Genomic DNA, 20,000 nt, shown 5'->3' on the forward strand with positions numbered 1-20,000 from the left:
GAAATAATATGTAAGAAAAAGCAATTTTCATTGTGCTAATAATTGCAAGCCTTCATGCATGATATATCTAAACAAAGATGTGTGCCAACAATATACAAATTTTCATATAAACAAAGTCATTGATAACTAACAAAATATAAACATGGTTTCTTTTATATTAGATTTTTAAAAAAGCTATTTACCAGCAAGAAAAAAATAAGAACATAGAAATTATAAAACTCAAAAATTTTATACATTTTTACAAGCACAATTTTGAATGAACATAAACTCAAAATGTGCATGAAATGTGGCACATACCACACTATAACCTGGCTTCTGGTAGGTTCTAATCACACCGGTTCCTTTTAACATAGTAATCTTAGTGACATTCAACCTCAACATTGGACTTTATTCCTAACACTAGTAATTTTACATGGTACTGCATATTAAAACAAGATTTTCTTCAAATACAGTAACATTGTCAGATCGGAAACCTAATTTCCAATTCTTTTTCTGCCAGTTACTAAAAACACAGTACAGTATAAAGACACAATAATATATGTTTGGACATTTCTAAACCAATTTTTAATCAGTCACAGAGAATCACAATATACCATTGTATTGTTTTATAAAACCAGTCTGACCTTGCCCGTTAGGAGAAAAACTAAAAGGTTGTAATCTTTTAGGGGTATAATAAAGAAAATATTTAAAAAACAACAGGACAGGCCCACAGCAACTGGAGATATAAAAATCTTGACATCTTTTCAAAACAATTTCATTTCTCACATTTTTTTTCATAGCTTTGAGAATTCAAAGGCCATGTTAGTGGACAGTGTGTTTTGCTACTGCTTAAAGCCTGTCTTTCTCCTAATCTGCATTTCACAGAATTGTCAAAAGAATTCAATGCCTTTCCTTGCAATAATATTTTAATTGAGCTCTAAGTACAACTTGTCTCCAATTCTGGAAATACAAATACATCTTAAATGGTTAAAAACAAAATTAAAAAAATATTTTGATCAGCCAGCTGAAAATATATTCATATAGTAAATAAATCTCTCAGAAAGCTTTTATATATATTTAATTATCCTAACTAAATAGTACCCTTATAAAACAAGTTCATAAAAATGTAGAAATGAAATGAAAATAAGAATTTACTGGGATATATATACATGTGCCTACAAACAGAAAAAGACATTTCCACACATACACACATCCCCGATACAGAGTTACAAAGCATACTTACAACTTAGTAATGGATTTTAGAATACAGTTATAAAATTAGAAAGTAAACTGGAACTCCTGAGTTCTTAAGACAAAGATAGAACCATAGATAAGTTTTAGAAGTAAGTCAGACATAGCAGTGCAGTAACTGATGGCTACATCTTGAGAGAAGTTGAAACAGACACAGACAGTAGTTTAATGCACCCATTCATGATGCTCATACACTCAACAATTATTGGTCAGAGTAGTAAATCAGTGTACAAATGAAACAGTTCCAAAAATGTGCAAAAAAGTCAACCTTAATAGGAAACAAAAAACCTCTGTATATAATTATAAACTGCCCAGCATTCAAATGAGATTAAAAACATTTACTGAGAGAAACCAATGTTAAATATAGAGATTTAATGGCTACTTTTAAAAATGTACATTAAGTCAAAGGGTCAATTTACAAATTGATAATCATAGTTTGCAACAATTAAAAGTTTATTTTAAAATTTATCCAAGTTTGCTTTTATTTACAATGAATAAAAAGAATCATGTGAAATGTAAGAGATGTCAGACATTAAAAGTATTTTTGGTATTAACTTTTTTATAACATTTCAGGATGCAGGGTAGCAAATTTAAAAACCAACAGTGATAGAAAAAATGTAAACCTTTTGCTAAATAAGATTGTATTAAAACAATAGCTTGTGTTTAAAGAAGTATTCTTATCCCTATATACTATACTTTTAATTGAAAAGAGTGTTTTAAGGGTTTGGCCCCCTTTTCTTTTGCCCATAAGCCTTTCAGCTCAAATGTTTTCACTAGTTTTCTCCTTATACCAGGTGGAAAAAAAATTTCTTTGGAAAAATGAGAACATGTCAAATTCATTCTGGAGTCTAAGCATCTAACAGAATTTAAGATATAATTGCATTACTTATCTCTCCCCTTTAAGTAATGCTAATGCTAAAATTATAATTACATGATTTTTAAAAAGAAGTTTTAAAAATATATAAATAAGTGAACACAAAAGTGCTTTTCAGGATAGTCATAAACTTTTCTCAACTGGCATTAAGAGACTTAGATTATTTGGGGACAAATTCTGCACATATACTAAAAAGTAGACATCTCCTTATGTTCCAAAATGTCTATGGCACAAAGCAGACATCAGTCATAACCTATTTTTCTTCACAGCTTTGCTGAAATGCCCCGCAAGTCAAATACAAGCTCATAAATGTTAAGACACTAGAAGAAGATACGCCACCACCCTGAGGCACTGGACGTCAATATGTATCTGCATGCATCTGTGCTCAAGTGACGTTAGTAAGATTGGCACGTGTACAAGCTTCATTTTATAATGTCTACTTAACTCCTTAATAGTTGAAATAAATTCTGTACCTCTAAATGCAAACACTGAGCACCTGTCCTTTTCCTTGAATGACAGACCAGTATACAAATTATACTAGTACCTGCTTTATTATTTTTATTCTAGTAGCTTACAGTGGGCAGATATAACAGTGTGAATCATTTTGGCTATGTGTGCAGGGAATATAAAAGCTTTGGTTTAAAGTAATTCTAAAAATACAGATTGTGATGCAAATACGAAGTCATCAGGCAGAGGGAATAATAGTATTCATGATTTAATGCCTTTGTTGTTATTAACAACAATATGACTGTCAATTAAAACGCACAATTATGAAAAAACCCAAAGAATTATGTAAGAGACTGTGTACGAAAACAGACACAATTTACTTTCATTTACTATGACTCCTCCCTCACCTTCCTGAAACTCAGCCTTGACTACTGTCACTTCCACTGAGAAAAAAAAAAAAATCTCTAAGCTCCTGAAAGCGCTCTACAGCTCTGAAAGGTGAGGATGGAGAAAGATGGATGGCCCTGATCCTTCCCATACCTATTAGGGCATGTTACTCAGACCATGGCAGAAGTCAAAGCAAAGTTAAAAGATGACGATGAAGGAGGAACAGTGGATTCACAGCATGCCTTCCCTAGCCAACCAATAAGAGGTATAAGAGAATTTCCTTTTGAATACTTGGTAAGCTAAGGAAGCTGGTTTAGATAATGTCTGGCAGAAATTCTATCCAAAAGAATTCATGAAGAACTATGTTAAGATCAATTACTTTCTATTTAAGAAGTATACATAAGCTCATTTTTACACACACACACACATACACACACACAAATTGAACTTTAGTCTATTTTTAGCAACCAAAAGTTTGGCAATTTATAATAAATACCTTTATTAAAAATCACTTATACTAGCTACTTATGAAAAATGTACTGGCGTTCCTACTTGAGGATGATTACAGTCATCCATCATCAGTAGGTCTTAACATTTTTTGAGTTGTTCTTCCAAGAATAAAGACTGATCTAATCGAGCATTCATATCTTTGCTTCCTTCCCACCTTGCTCCAATTCCAACCACATGCACGCCCACGCCCGCGTGCACACACATGCACTCTCAATTCTCTCTTCACAGAAAAGCTAGAATATTAGTAAAAATGTTAGTTTAAAACTAAGGATTAGAATTCACTACCCCTGTATTTCCTGCTCAATGCCCTAAGTCTCATTGCCTCAACATTTTAAAACTATTTAAACGATCTCTTTAGGGCAAAAAACAACCACTCTAGCTCAGCTATGAAAAATCACAACTAAATCATAGTATAAAGAACTTGGACGATGTCAATGTGATTAAAAATCAAGTAGTCAACTCAGAAAACAATTTGTTATCTTTCTTTAGAATGAGAATCCATCTTACTATGTTTATTTTAGGAATTCATGTCTAGTGGAGACTGCAATGTGTCTATCACAAATGCTAATGTTTCTTCTCTCCTAACATTAAAAAAAAAAGAGGTAGAAAAAGATAGGAGGAGGAAGCAGGCATTAAGAAACATTTAAGGGCCAATATACAGTTTAAGGCCAAATGAATTCATGAAGCCTATTGATTTTGGAAAAACATTTTCATTTTGGTGGGTAACTTGAATTAGTAAAATAAAATAAAATTAAGGCATACAGAGAAAAAGGCACTACTAAAAATTAATAACTGCTTTACATTAACTGTTAACCAATTTCAAAATTCAAATAAATATGCACATTATAATAAAAAACAAATGCTAAGCTTAAAGATAAAATAATATGGTCTGGAGAAATTGTCAAGCATAAATAACAATGTTGACAGAGTTAATTTTCTATCAAATGTTTTCGGTATTTTCACAATTTAGACAAAAAGAAAATATTTTTTTTTTCTTTCAAAGAAACTGCTGGGTGAAAAAACATCGTGTTTTGGAATAAATGTTTCCCCTTTCTGGAACAATTTGAGTAAAGGTTGTGTTTTGTAGTAACAGAGGGTCCTGAAAAAGATGTTGTCTGGCCTAGAGGGGAGGACTCCAATTTGGGGACACTTTTACTCTAATTCCTCCTTAATGACATTTTATAAACATTTTAGTTTATAACGGCCAAATAAGATTAGCCCAAATTGCTTTCCCCTTACCTTCATTAAAAAAAAAAAAAAGAAAGAAACATAACATTTTAAAACATCACTGCTGAACTTTCAAGAGTTAGGGTATGGCATGAAGTAGATTAACTATCTGTTGTCCATGTTCTTGCTAGACTGTGACCTAGGATGTAATTCAGTGCCTGACAAAGTAAGTCACAGTTACTAAATAAATAAATAAAAAAAGAAATTCACCCTATTTTAAAGAAAATGGATAGATTTATATATTTGATTGACATCATGTGGTTTTATATAAAACTATTGGCTCCTAGACCCCCCAAACAATATTGTTGGCAGAGAATTCTGCCATGGGCCAAGGAGTTTGCAGGTAGCTTGGTCACCTTGCTAAACCACACAGGTTTAATTTTATTTCCTTAGTGATTTCATATACCTTATAAACCATTCCATCTCAGATAAACCACAGATCAGACCTAACCTATTTCAGAGCTGTTGTAGCAAAAAGCTGTAAAGAAATATTTTCATTCTTTTCATGTAATTCCTATTGGGACAGAGTAAAGACCCTTAAATAAAAGCCAATTTGATTTATTCTGAAATCAAAGTTCGAATTTCCTTTTGTAGTTCAGCATGTGCATACTCAATTTCTTACATATATTAAGGGTGTGCCTTTTAAAACTTTAAGGCAGTATAGTAAAAAACATGCTTTGTAAACAAGAAAAAGTGCTAGGATTTTTCAAGACACTCATTCTGAAATTTTCAGTCTGTGTATCTTTAAATACATTTTAAAGAATTAGCAATCCATCAAAATTTCCACTAGTCATTATGTTATTTTTCAACTCTTTAAATTCAATATACTTCACAATGTAAATGATCTTATATTTGGTCCAAGCCTAAGTCATGCCACTTTGAATCTCTCAAGGCCTCAGTATAAAGGTATTTCCTGAAAAGCACATATAAGACTGCTAGTAAATCTTCTCCAGCACCAAAAAGTCTGCCACTGTCAAAGCAGAATGCATTTTAAAGGCACAAAGTCAGCAGTCTGGCCATTTTCCAGCCTCAGCAAAGAAAAACTAGAAGAATCAGTTGTGCATTTAAAAAACAAAATACATTTATAGTCATCTTAAAAAGTTCAAATTTCATTTGTTGACCCATACCAACATTAGAAAGAAGAAAAAACAGAGTGTAATATTTAATTTCCCCTGATAAATGTGTTTCCTTCCAATTTTTTTAAAAATTTACCTTGGTCTTCCATGCCCCCACCCCCATGTCAAGCTTTTTTTGTTCTAGTAGTTTTTATATATATTAACGTTTATTTGGTTTTTGGTACCTTCACAACTTGTTTGGAGTAAATTCACATCATATTCTATATAATAACTCTGTAAACTATTAGTCTATTTTAAAGTCTTTACATAAAAGAATAGTACTGTCCCATAGCTGATAATTTTTTCTCTTTTAAAATATAAAGCAATGGTCTTCTGCAGCAGTGTTAAGGTAGTAGTTTCTTTTCGGTGCCTTCATTTTCTATAGCATTTAAAAAAGAAAATGGAGACTGAAAAAAGCAAACAATTTTGCTTTGCATTCCATAATCTCCCCAGATTTCTTTCTTGAGAGTATTTGCCTCATATTCTGTACTGCTGGTTACCCTGACAGACCAAAAATGAGCCAAAGCGAAATCACAGGAGACAAAGAAACAAAGAAAAGTCCACTGGTCCAGATAGCATGATCTTGCTCAAGTAGAAAAAATACCCTCATTCATAAAAGTTAAGAGATTATAATAGATCCACATACTTGGGGATTATGTTTCTAGCTCAAAGATTAGGTAGTGGATTCATCAAAGCAGGAGGGACCTGATTTTTGTTCTTTGCAAGCTGCTTCCTTTGATTTTTCAGAGTATGGGAGAAGCGTCAACAACTAATTTTGTGCTTTGACTTCTCAGACTAGCAGATGGAATTTCAAATATTCCTTTCTACAGGAAATGCCAGGTGAGACCTTGATATGGTAAACCAAGACCTATCCAATTTTGAAAAAAAGTACTTTTGAGTCCCTAAATGAGCATACTTTGTGGCAGAAAATAAGAATACCTTAGTCCCTTAAGAATTCTATGAAAGGCATCACATTTACGGCCTCCTGAAAGACTATCATTTTCTAGATCTTTAAAAATAAAGTACTTCACACTTGCTTTGATAGGCTAAAAAAAATTATAAGTAGCCAAATTATTGACATCCTCATCTTTTTAATTAGCATAATTCCATTAGAGATGGTGGAATCTTTCCCAGCTGTCTCTTTTCATTTTATGCTCCTTCTCTTAGTGGATACCCTATTCTAGAAATGCCTTACAGCATTTTAACCTTCCTGTTTACTGTAAACATTTTGTTTGATATGCTTTTCTCTGCCCATGATTATGAATTGACTTTTAAGTAAAGAATACACACTGATGCTGAGCTCACTGATGCTAGTGACAATGCACATACCTCTTAGATATTCATATCTTCTAATCAAAACACATTGTTTCTAAAATGGAAGAATTACTGATTTGGATGTAAGAGTCTGCTGGTAAAGAAGTGATTGCTACTTGCTGAGATCATTCACCCTGGGCTTAAGGCAGTGGTATCTGCTCTTATAAAACCCTAATTTTGTAATACATTAAAACTTTTTCTTTAAAATTTGCTTTTTTTTTTTTTTTTTTTGTAATTACTACTTTGTAAATGGCTGTTTTCAGTTTATGGTTGGGACTGGTCTTTCCTTTGGGGTTTCTTAATTTCAGTATTTTTGACATTTGGAGCAGGATAATTCTTTTTGGAGGGAACTGGCCTCCACCCACTAGATGCCAGAAGTATCTTCCCATTTGTGACAAATAAAACGTCTCCAGGCATTGCTAAACCCAAGTGAAATGTCCCTGTGCCACCAATGACAATCTCACTATTTTATGTGGCGTCTTATTTTCTGAGGTGCTTCAGTATTCTGTGATCCCAAGAAAAGAATTTCTTCTCATTACATTAGCTTTACACACGGATACTCCAGGCTTCACCCTTAGTTTCTAAAGACTGTTAGCTATGGGAAATCAGGAGCTAGAAATAGGAAGACAGAATATATGATTTTTATTTTTTCTCAATTTCCTTAATTTTGGGACTTCCCCCCTCAAATAAAGCACATAGTTTAAAATACGCTAAATAACACTCAATTAATTTTTTAATTATTTCTGCTTACTAGCAAATGTGGTCTCTTCTTTGCTCACACATTTAATGAGAGCAATCTCTTTTTGTCTCTTAGTTAGCTTTACTCATTGACTTCCCATATCTGCTTTAAAACAAAACAGTATTTTTTTTTTTTTAAAGCAGAACACTATCCCTCAAGGTTTACAGATTCCAGTAACATGGATCTATTATAGTGTATTTGCTTACTATACTGGTTAGAATTACAAATAAACATACCTCTTAGATATTCATATCTTCTATCAAGATTCCTACTGAGCAAAAAGCTTGGTAGACAGAGGTTATGATCTAAAGAATACAGATATAAGAAAAAAAATCTATATTCTTTGAGTACCTACCCTAAACTCAAGTTTAGGGCTCAACCCCACAAATGAGGAACTACTTTAAATACTATCACTAAAAACTACAAATTGTACATCATTTCCTCCTTGTCTTTCACGTCTCCCCAACACTATCAATATGTCAGCGATACAGGGAAAGACTCTACAATCTTTCGGTATTCCAAATGATTTGTTTGTACTAAAAAGACTTACTATGTACTAAAGTGCTTTATCTCTCTGAACCACATCAGTACATTATTTTAAAAAAAAAGTAGTTGTTTCAAGTTCTTGTAAGGGAAAAAAGACTAAATATAAAAAATTTAGGTTACTATTATTATTATTAAGCAAATTTAACCAAGAATCAAGAGAAATACTTTCCCTCTTGTCTTTTTTCTCCCCCATCTCTCTTTTTTTATAAAAAAAGAAAAGTGCAGTCAGAGAGAAGGTGAACGATCAGATGGGAGCTGGGTGGAGGCACAGGAGAGGTTACCAGCTGCTAGTGATAATGCACAAACATGTGCCTTAAGAGTTCATCAGCTGAAGGTCTCAGTTTGGCCTCTACAAAAATCCGTTTGAGGAAGTCTCGGGTATAGTCTGAAACATGAGGTGGCAGCTTTGGGTTTGTTGGCTGAGTGGCAATCTTAAAGATGGCAGCCATTGCTTCAAATTCAGCCCAAGGAGGTTTTTCAGTCAGCATTTCTACCACAGTACATGCTACACTCCTAAAAAGAAATAAACAGAAATACATAATATGAGCAATAACATCAGGAAAGAAAGCAGGCAAACCAGAAAATGACAAACAGGAATAAGTTCACACACATTTAAACATGACTTGATTCAAGTTTCATTAAAACACTTTTAATTACATAAAACCATAAAATAAACATAAAAATCAAAAGCATACCACAATTTAATTACTATCATGCCATCTCTGAGATGAGGCAAAGAACATTATTGATTTTATAATTTTTGCTTTATAATCTGCCTAATCTTAAAGATAATTTTTTGTCTTCTTTTTATAAAGAATATAAGTATTAGAAATTTTTTGCTAGAGTTTTTAGGCTGGGCATAGTGGTATATGCCTGTAATCCCAGCAGCTTAGGAGGCTGAGGCAGGAGGATGGCAAGTTCAAAGCCTGCCCCAACAACTTAGGAAGGCCCTAAATAAATCAGCAAGACTCTGTCTCTAAATAAAATATTAAAAGGGGGGAGGGGGGCGGGTGGCGTTGGGAATGTGGCTCAAAAATCCCTGGTACCCAAAAAAGAAAAGAAATTGTTTGCCTTGGGGTACTTACAATAAACATCGATGAAAGTTTTTTCTGTGTGGGAAGTAGGAAATGGCCATTTTGTGTTTTATAAATTATTAAGCAATTAAAGATCAAGTGAATATTAAGAACATTGATAATAATTAATTACTTTTAAACTTCTTCTGGGTAATGATATCTATCTAATGCTAAACTTTGCTTAAGACAAATCCTTCCTCAGAAGGGAATATAGGGAGCTGGAGTTGTGGCTCAGCGGTAGAGAGCTTGCCTAGCATGTGTGAGGTCCTGGATTCGATCCTCAGAACCACATAAAAATAAATCAATAAAATAAAAATGCAGGGCTGGGGATGTGGCTCAAGTGGTAGCGCGCTTGCCTGGCATGAGTGTGGCCCCGGTTCGATCCTCAGCACCACATACAAACAAAGATGTTGTGTCTGCCGAAAACTAAGAAATAAATATTAAAATTCTCTCTCTCCAAAAAAAAAAATAAATAAATAAATAAAAATAAAAATAAAAATGCGGTGTCCAACTAAAAAATAAATATTTTTTAAAAAAGAAGGGAATACAGGTTCCAGGACTCTATAAATATTTAGTTAAGTATAGTCTCAATGAGACACAGTTAAAATGATGTTAATCCTTACAATTCATACAGCCTAGTTCAAAAGACAAATAATTTAAATCTGGCTTAGTATTTTCAATTCTGAGTGAAAATACACATAAGGTAAGTTTTCAGGCAAATCTCACATCAAAACCTACCAGATATCTGCTTTTCTGCCATAGCCTTCTCCACTTATGACTTCAGGGCTCATCCAGTATGGTGTACCTGTGACAGACTTCATTCCTGTTCCAGAGAGACAGATAGTCTGAAGCCGTTTGCTGGCCCCAAAATCACCTAGTTTGACATTGCCTGTTGAATCTCGCAGTATATTTGCGCCTAAAAATAAGAGAGAACCTCACTTCATTAATTGTACTAGCATTCTTGAATATAGTAAAAAGAACAATGGCAGAGAAGTACTTAGTGGATTTTTTCAATCTATCCAAATTGTTGCTTTTCATCTTCTGAGGTGATGATGAACTGGCATACTACCAGTTACACAGTTGGAGCTAATTAAGGATTTGCTGGGTGAACACTGAATTTTTAATCAACTGTGTTATGCTTCAGAACCTAAGAAGGTTCTCCCACTCAAAAGAACTGTGGCAGAGGGGTGGGGGTGGAGGGTGAACAAGAAGAGAAGGAGTAGGGAAAGGCTAAAGAGTGAAGCTCAGTGAAGTACCAGGAAAGCACTAGGAGGCTCTTGGCCCCTGTTTCTCTGTCATAAAGGAAGAAGAGCATGGTTGAAAATTATTTTCCCAAGAAGTCAGTTTCTCCTCAGGAACTCACTGAGGGTACTTTATAGTCACAAACTTCTAGCACTTTCATCCATTATTTAAATATTAGTTACCTGTATTTTAAAGTTGTTCTTTAAAATTTTTTAGTTGTAGTTGGACACAATACCTTTATTTCACTTATATATTTCTATGTGGTGCTGAGAATCGAACCCAGGGTCTTGCATTACGAGGCGAGCACTCTACTACTGATCCACAACCCTAGCCCTAAAGTTTTTCTTAATATTGGGTTTTTGCCTTAATTTTACTTTTCCATTTCTATGATCATCTTGACATTTCTTTTTTTTTTAAAGACAGAGAGAGAGAGAATTTTTTAATATTTATTTTTTAGTTTTCGGCGGACACAACATCTTTGTTTGTATGTGGTGCTGAGGAGGGAACCTGGGCCGCATGCATGCCAGGCGAGCGCAATACCGCTTGAGCCACATCCCCAGCCCATCATCTTGACATTTCTAAGAAGCACTGATAGAGATTTTTATAGAATGTCCCTCAATTTGTCTCATGTTCTTCTCATGATTAGACTGGGGTTTATGAGTTCTGTGGAAGAAGACCAGAGGTAAAGTACTAACTGAAGCCCTAGCAAGCTATTACAGGCGCATATTGTCAACATCACTGTTGATGTTACCTTTGACACTGCCTGGCTGGAGGCAGTATTTGTTGCCTTCTCCAGTGTAAGGTCACTTCCTCTATTCTATACTGTATGTACATATTCTGTTTTTTGTTTTGTCAATGGTGCTTAACCACTGAGTCACATCTCCAGTCCTTTTTTAAATTTTGAGACAAGATTTCACTAAGTTGCTTAGAGCATCGCTAAGTTGCTGAGGCCAGCTTTGAACCTGTGATCCTCCTGCCTCAGCCTCCTGAGCCACTAGGATTACAGACGTGCCGCCACCACACCCAGCTCCACATTATAGTCATCTTAAAAAAATTCATTATGTGCAGTTCACAAGGAGAAGAGAATTGCACTCCAGGAATTCGATAAAATAATTCCTAAATTGGAATTATTCCGCCAGGAGAACTGTCCCATGTTCCCCATTGTTACGGTTTGGATGTGAGGTGTCCCCCAAAAGTTCATATGTGAGACAATGCAAGAAGGTTCAGAAGAGAAATGATTGGGTTGTAAGAGTTTTAACCTAGTCAGTGAATTGATCCCCTGATACGGATTAACTGAGTGGTAACTAAAGTGGTAGGGTATGGCTGGAGGAGGTGGGAACTGGGAGGTGGGAACTGGGACGTGGCTTGGGAGTATATATTTGTATCTGGCAACTGGATATCTCTCTCTGCTTCCTGATCACCATGATGTGAGCTGCTTTTCTCCACCATAATCTCCTGCCATGATGTTCAACGTCACCTCAAGCCTCAAGAAATGGAGCCAGCCTTGTTCAACTAAGATCTCTGAAACCGTCAGCTCTCAAATAAACCTTTTCTCCTCTACAAGTCAGTCCTTTAGTCACAGCAGCAAAAAATCTGACTAAAACACCCATTTATTATTAAATAATTCATTTATATTTCTCTGAACACATGGATATATATTTTACACTTTGGGCTATAATCTAGTACTACTTTATTTTTGCTCAAGTTTTGTCAGTTTTGGTCACTGGGAGCCCTTTCCACGGGCTCCTCTATCTCTTTGCCCTACCTCTAAAATTGTGTTTTTGAAAAGATGCCTAGGCTCATCTTGGATATTTCCTGCCCAAGACCCAGAATCAGTAACTTCTCTAATAAGCCCTGGTTTCTTTAGGAGACAATGGTATCAAAACCAAGATTTGCACTCTAGGCTCATTTGTTTTTTGCTCTCTATTTCCCACTCATCCCTGTCCTGTTTGTTCTGCAGTGCTGGAGACTAAACCCAGGACCTTATACATGCTTAGCAGACACTGTACCACTAAGATTGAACCCCAGACCTTTTATAAATTTTGAGAGAGAATATTGATAAATTTCCTATGCTGGCCTCAAACTTGGAATCCTCTTGCCTCAGACTTCCATATAGCTGGGATTACAGGCATGTACTAACACACTCAGAATCTAGTCCTTGAGACAGAATCTCACTAAGTTGTCCAAGGCTGCCTCAAACTTGTGATCCTCCAGAGTAGCTGGGACTACAGGTATCTATCACCACGCCCAGCTGATCAACTGATCAACTAAGTTTTATCACAAGTTTCATTATGAACTCATGGGTTTCAGCATACAACCAATTTTCTTTTCTTTTCTCTTACCACTTAAAAGTTGTTCTTAAAAACTGGGAAATACAGCAAAGTAAAAAGTATATAGTAGAGAACAACTATCCCTATTTTGCCATTATATAAGATTTAATCACATGGACATTTTCCTTCTGTGTCAGACTTAAATTTTATAAACCTGAGATTCTGTTACACATTCACTTTAACATCTTACTTTTCTCCCTCATCAATATTATTTGCCCTATAATGTTTTTAAATCCTCTTACTTCTACCCTCCTCATCTGACCAGGGTGGTTTATCAGTTTTTCTGGAAAGGTGAAAGAGGATTCCTGTAGTGAGTGGAACACTCAGTTTCTATGCCTTGCCTTATTATGAAGGCCAAGGAGAAGCTACCTTGAATACCCATTATTCCTAATTGAATAATTTCTCTATGAGGTACTTTTAAGTGATTAGATTTTATACTTAACAACTAAGGTCTGCCTAAAAGGGCAGATAGTCAGCCATATTCCTTGTACCTCTCACATTCACTAGTAAGCCCTACTCCAGTACATGTGATTTGGTTCAGGCATGGTACAGATCTATTGTTATCACCCAAAACTGGTTTAGGAATAAATGTTCTCCTTTGCCTGAATATGGCTACAGCCAGGATATGCTACAGTATAGGGAGGAAGCAAAAGCCCAGGACCTCACAGACTCCTTAGAAAGACCAATGAATAATGTATTTATATACAGACATTTATACTTATCAATTTATTTTTTGACTGAGTGATAAAAATGATTTCTAAATTGGAGTCATAACCCAGCTTATATAGAATCAGACCCTCCAGGTATGCTTTGCCATAGTTTTCATTTTCAGTACTTTCAAATTTCACACATTCCTAATACTTTTTTGATTTATATGCTTTACTTACATGCCTGATCCCTGAGAACAGTTGAGCTTTTAAGTTTAAAAAGCAAGTGTAACTGAGTTGGAGTTCTTCAAAACTCAGTCCTGTTCTCCATCCTACCCCTAGGCAATGACATCCATTCCTCTGACTTCAAATATGATCTCAACATCAAGTATGTCATCATTGTAGCTAACTTTTGAATGTCTTCTAGGTACCAGGCACTGCTCTAAGTAATCACATGCATTAAACTCATTTAATCCTTATAAGAATCCTCATGGAAGAGGAGCTAAAGTATAAGAGAAATTAGGTAAAACTTGTCCAAGATTACAGAGTCAGTGCCAAATAAAGTCTGAATTTAAGTCAGGCTGTTTAGTAGTAAAGCCCCAACTCTTAGCCACTACATTATTTTGTTTTGTTCTTTTGGTATTGGAAATTGAACCAGGGGCACTTACCACTGAGCTATACCCCCAGCCCTTTCTATTTTTTGAGACAGGATCTTGCTAAAATGTTTTATGGCCTTGCTAAGTTGCTGAGGCTGGCCTCAAACTTGAGATCCTCCTGCCTTAGTCTCCAAAATCACTGGGACTACAGGTGTGTGCCATCATGCCCAGTTTAACCACTGCATTATAATGCCTATGCAATATATTTACATATAGTGCATAAGTATTGCATGTATATCTTTACAGACATGGTGCCACTTATGTGATTTTGATCTTTATTGATTCTATGAATCCCCACTGTGGAGCTACTCATTTGTAGAGCCCTGAATATCAGGACTGTTTTAAGGATATTGACAGTCTGTGAGAAAAGCAGGAGAACTGTTTCCCTGTGGTATTTAAGAGGCAGATATATTAATTTAAATGTTAAATATCTTCAACATATCAATTATTTCATTCAGATTCAACAAGAATTATGCACTTAAGGTAAAAAACACATTGCTTACCTTTGATATCTCTATGGACAATCATATTACTGTGCAAATAATGGACACCCTCCAGAATCTGACGGGTGTATTTCCTAGTCACATTCTCAGTAAGAGCTCCATATGCTTTTAATTGGTCCTTAATTGAGCCCTAGGATAAAAGAAAACAACAACAAAACTATGGTATGGTTTGAAATGAAAATTGCTATTAAATCTTTGTTTTTAAGAGAGTCCTAGAGTTCATGACTGGGAAGCTATAGTTGGAGAGGGCAGGAATTGTCAGTAAAGACATAATATGCCACACAATTTAACATAAAAGTCACCTACATTCCCCAACTTTAACTGTGGAAGAGTATATGCCATAGCTGAGAGAAGCTATTAAAACTATGTTTTAACTGATGCCCTCATTTCTGTGACTATGTTGGTTTTAACAACCTCCTATTCTTTGCAACTTGGTTTTTAAAGGTTCTCCAGTACATCCATCTTGCACTTTTTTTTTTTTGCCTTGAGTATACTTTTGTTTTTCTTATTTGCTCATCTATGTTCTACTTGAATATTATTTATTCATTTTTTGTTCTTATTCTGTTTTTTATAAAGTGTTTTATTACATTCGTTAACTTATTACTCAGGAGAAAGAAAGAGTATGATTAGAAATCAGAACCAATTAAACTTATAGTTCTTACTATATATACTCAACACTCTAGTTCAAAACGTAACAGAGTATATAAAAGGGGAATATCAAACTTTTTATGTGTTTTTATAGGCCCAGGATGAGGTGTCTTTCTCCGAGTATGCTGAATCAGCCTGAGAGGTGAGACACAGGCATTTGAATTTTGAAAAAGCTTTCCTAGTGATTCCAATGTGTACATTATGGTTACTTATCAAGACTTCTAATAAATAAAAATAAATGCTTTACAGGGGAAAATTTTTTTAAAATAAGAAAATATGTCCTGATGTTTCTGTCTTTCCTTCAATTTTAGAAAACTATATACTCTGCCATACAAAATAGATCCTTGGATTTTACAGATTTAGTCATGTGGTGTTTCCATTCCTCATGAGTGATTCCTGCAGAGATGACAGTATGAAATTCTGCAGACTCAAACTCCAAACACACATGTGAAATGTTTGCCATTCATACCTGCAATCCACTGTGGCCCATTTGTTCACAGTCGATTTACTATGTCTCCACTTGTAGTGACACACAGTATTCTGTGTATATCTCAACTACAACTAAACACTCTAGACAACAGGTAGAAAAATACTTATAGGGTTATGGGAGATATGATCCTCTGGGCAGCTGGACCAGTGGTCTATGGCTGCTAACAGCTCCATTAATGTTGTCTGTTTACACCTGTGTACTATAAAAAATTAACTTCTGCAGCATGTACAACTGGAACAGATTGAGAAGAACTGTACCAGCTAAAAACCTGTGTGTGTGTGTGTGTGTGTGTGTGTGAGAGAGAGAGAGAGAGAGAGAGAGAGAGAGAGAGAGAGAGAGAGTGTGTGTGTGTGTGTGTGTAGAAGAGGAAAAGGGAGAGGGGGAGGGAGAGGGTTGAGGAGAAGAAGGAGTGTGGAAAGAGAGAGAAGAGAAGCCAAAAGCTAGTTTAGGTATCTAAAAAGTTTTTATGTAAAAAAGTTATGGTCCCAAGTATGAATACAGTTCTATACAAACCAAGGAATGGAAAGCTAAATTTGGGAAAACTGAAGAACGGAATGACAATTTTGACATTGTGATTCTAGGTCACAAAGGAGCCCATCATATTAAATTTAATGAGAGAAATATAGCATTTCACACATTTGGGAATTCAAGAAAGTATAGGAAATATATATAAATTCAGTTATTACCATAGTCTTGCTATATTATATGTTACATGTTTAATTCACTTAGACTATCAATAAGCTATCATTAATTTAGTAACATGCTTTTCAAATTCAAGGAATGACAACCTATGCTTTGATGGAGATAGGTGCCCTTACAAAACCAAGTGTAGCTAATGAGAAACAAGATCACTCAGCTCTCCCTTCCTGAATAGTCCTGGTCTTAGTCTTAAGGTTATACGATGATTATCAAAATGAACCCAACTACTATGTACAATTATAATGCTCTGATATGTATATAAAATAAGAAAAGATTGTGAAGGAAAAAGAAAATAAAGGGAAATTATATTCAATTTGAAAAATAAAAAGTTTTGAAATATTATAATATTCAATTTAAGAAATCTTTCTAAATGCATAACTATCACTTCATCATATACCAATTCAACTTAATATTTAAACAATAAGTACTTAAAATGGGTTTCATTATTTTCATTATATTCTCACAATTCAATGAAAGGAAGTTTACATTCTCAAAAAGATAATTATATAATAAATGTATAAAGATTATATATCTATACTTGTGATGTAAATCAGTTTTAACCATTTTAATTAATCTTACCTTCAATGATGAGTTTCTATTCATACTTATTCATAATTATTTTCTATTTAACATAAATATTTATTGCACAGACAGTAAAAGAAATGTGAATAAGAAAAATCTACCATAATCACATTTTTCTAAGTTTCTTCTTTGTTCAAACAGACACATTTAAAATATTGTAATCATTATTTAAAAAGCATTTTGTATTATTTTCCTCCCTCTTATTAAAATATTTCCTCAAACTTCATGATAATGATTTTCATAATTTTAACTTTTAGCACACATTCTCAAAAGAATGTCATCATAATTTATTTCCATTGTGGTCACTAAACCTCCCCTTTTTTTCCACTATCAAATAATACTAAAATACATATACAGAGCTTTCCCCTTCTTTCAGATTACTACTGAAGAAAAATTTCCATGAGATTATCATGTCTTCAATATATATATATTTTTTTTTTGAGAGAGAGAAAGAGAGAGAGAATTTTTTAATATTTATTTTTCAGGTTTTGGTGGACACGACATCTTTATTTTATTTTTATGTGGTGCTCAGGATCAAACCCAGCACCCCGAACATGACAGGCTCAAGTGAGCTACCACTTGAGCCACATCCCCAGCCCTGTCTTCAATATTTTTATTGCTCTTAATATATCCCTCAATTTGCTTTTCAAAGAGGGTGTGTGTGTTTTGCCTTAGACTTCTAGACTCAAGCAATCCTTCTTTCTGCCTTTTGAATAACTGAAACTATAAGCACACACCACAGGAGCACAGCTACCAAGGAAGATTTATTATACTTGCTAGGTAAGCATTCTACCACTGAGTCACATTCCCAGAACCCAAAGAGGACTTTTTAAAGTCCACTTGCACTGGAAATAAAATCTTTAAAAACAGAAATAGTAAAGATAACCACTGAGTAGCAATAGTGTCACTAGGAACAATTAGTTATTCATTATGATAAAAAATTCTAGGGGGCTGGGGATGTGGCTCAAGCGGTAGCGAGCTCGCCTGGCATGTGTGCAACCCGGGTTCGATCCTCAGCACCACATACAAACAAAGATGTTGTGTCCGCCAAAAAATAAAAATAAATAAATAAATATTTTAAAAAATTAAAAAAAAAAAATTCTATTGTTGCTCATGTTACACTAAGGCTGATTAAGAATATTACTACCAGGTATTGATCCACACACAGTTTTACTGATCCATAAGCTCACATTGCAACCTATACCTGCTACATACAATTTTAATCAGCTACCTCCATAAAAACCTATAAGTCAAACTCCTTTTTCTGGCATATGCCATCCACTAAAATTTTAGACTATACATATTTTTAAATGAATATATCAACCACCATTCTGAAAATCATATATTAAAATGTCCTCTATAGATACAAATAATAACAATCTGTGACAAAAGGTAACAAATATCATTTTATAATTCCCATTGAAATTACTGACTTTAGGATGGCTGTAAATCAGTGTTAAAAACAAGTGTGGGGCTGGGGTGTAACTCTAACTTAGCAGTAGAGTGCATGCTTCAGCATGAACAAGGCCCTGGGTTTAATCTCCAGAATTTAAAAAAAAAAAAATTAGGGGAAAGTTTGGAAAGAAACTGAACATTCATATGTGCCACTGGTTTGCAGGAAAAAACAAAACTTTACAATGTAGGAATCAGGATGTCAGTCATCAAATCTAGCAATCACTCTTAGCATCTCTACGGTAAAATAACCACAAATTGAATGTCTCCTGATGGGATGCAACATAAAGTATACAGCTTCATCTATGACATATGAGCTAAGAAAGTATGAAATGGAATCTGACTTAAGAGTTTAGATCTAACCTGAAGTTCACAGGAAAAAAAGAAACAAGGAGCAAATTAAACAGAATCCATGAATGTAATTATAGAAATCTGTGAGATGAGACTGTTAAAAGTAACAACTCTCCTGGTCTCACCAAATCTACATCATGTAAAAATGGACTATGATAGATAAAAAATAAAGTTCAGAGATATAATGTACAACTATGTACAACTATAATGCTAACTTATTATTCAGGAGAAAGAAAGAGTATGATTAGAAATCAGAACCAATTAAATTTCTAGTTCCGGTTTGGATAAACTGGCTACAAGGATATTTTTAGGACATTTACCATTAATGAGTTTAAAAATACAAAGATACATGAAAAAAAACAGAAAATAAAATATTAATCAGCTCTAATTTAAAACTCTTCTAAAATTCCTTAACTAAGGTTATAATGAAAATTTTGTTTTCTTTCCTCAACTAAATAGAATGTCTACTTTTAAAAAAATGTAGTAGCTTACCCCTGGCATATATTCCATAAATATGGAAAGTGTTTTTTCCTGGGGATCCCTCAAACAGCCATAATACTGAACAATTCGCTCATGCAGCAAGTTTTTCAACAACTGAATTTCACACTCAAGTGCATTTACTTCCTAAAAGACAAAATTCACTGTTAAGTCTTTACAATACTGTAGAAACAAAAAAATTCTAACTTCAAGACCTATCAAGGTGATTACATTCTGAAATTTTTATTTCCCAAGGAACAAACACTTTAAAGTGGCTAATCAGTAGCTTCTTTAAAAGTCCCTCACAGTACGCTAAAGCAATACTATATCAGACTAGGAAGACAACTTAAATACTAGAAAAGAAGTATCCACAGTACAAAGTAGATAAATATAATTTATCTAATTGTTTTGCAAATCATTTGTATTAAGGAAAAGCTAAAGAGTCTTCTGTATATTACCTT

At 34.2% G+C, this 20,000-nt stretch overlaps 1 protein-coding gene across 1 annotated transcript in view; it reads right to left on the reverse strand.

The window, feature by feature from the left end:
- Positions 1 to 7,315: 7,315 nt before the first annotated feature.
- The window catches only part of Map3k2 (mitogen-activated protein kinase kinase kinase 2), a 74,106-nt gene continuing 61,421 nt past the window's right edge, over positions 7,316 to 20,000 (reverse strand). Inside the window, exons 14-17 of the mRNA XM_026388763.2 lie at positions 19,555 to 19,686; positions 14,841 to 14,970; positions 10,201 to 10,378; positions 7,316 to 8,902 (exon numbers count right to left, since the gene is read on the reverse strand). Coding sequence (XP_026244548.1) covers positions 8,677 to 8,902; positions 10,201 to 10,378; positions 14,841 to 14,970; positions 19,555 to 19,686 — 666 coding nt within the window. The 3' untranslated portion in view covers positions 7,316 to 8,676. The remainder of the gene's footprint in view (positions 8,903 to 10,200; positions 10,379 to 14,840; positions 14,971 to 19,554; positions 19,687 to 20,000) is intronic.

This window comes from Urocitellus parryii, chromosome 1, assembly GCF_045843805.1.
Source record: "Urocitellus parryii isolate mUroPar1 chromosome 1, mUroPar1.hap1, whole genome shotgun sequence".
Classification (NCBI taxonomy): domain Eukaryota; kingdom Metazoa; phylum Chordata; class Mammalia; order Rodentia; family Sciuridae; genus Urocitellus; species Urocitellus parryii.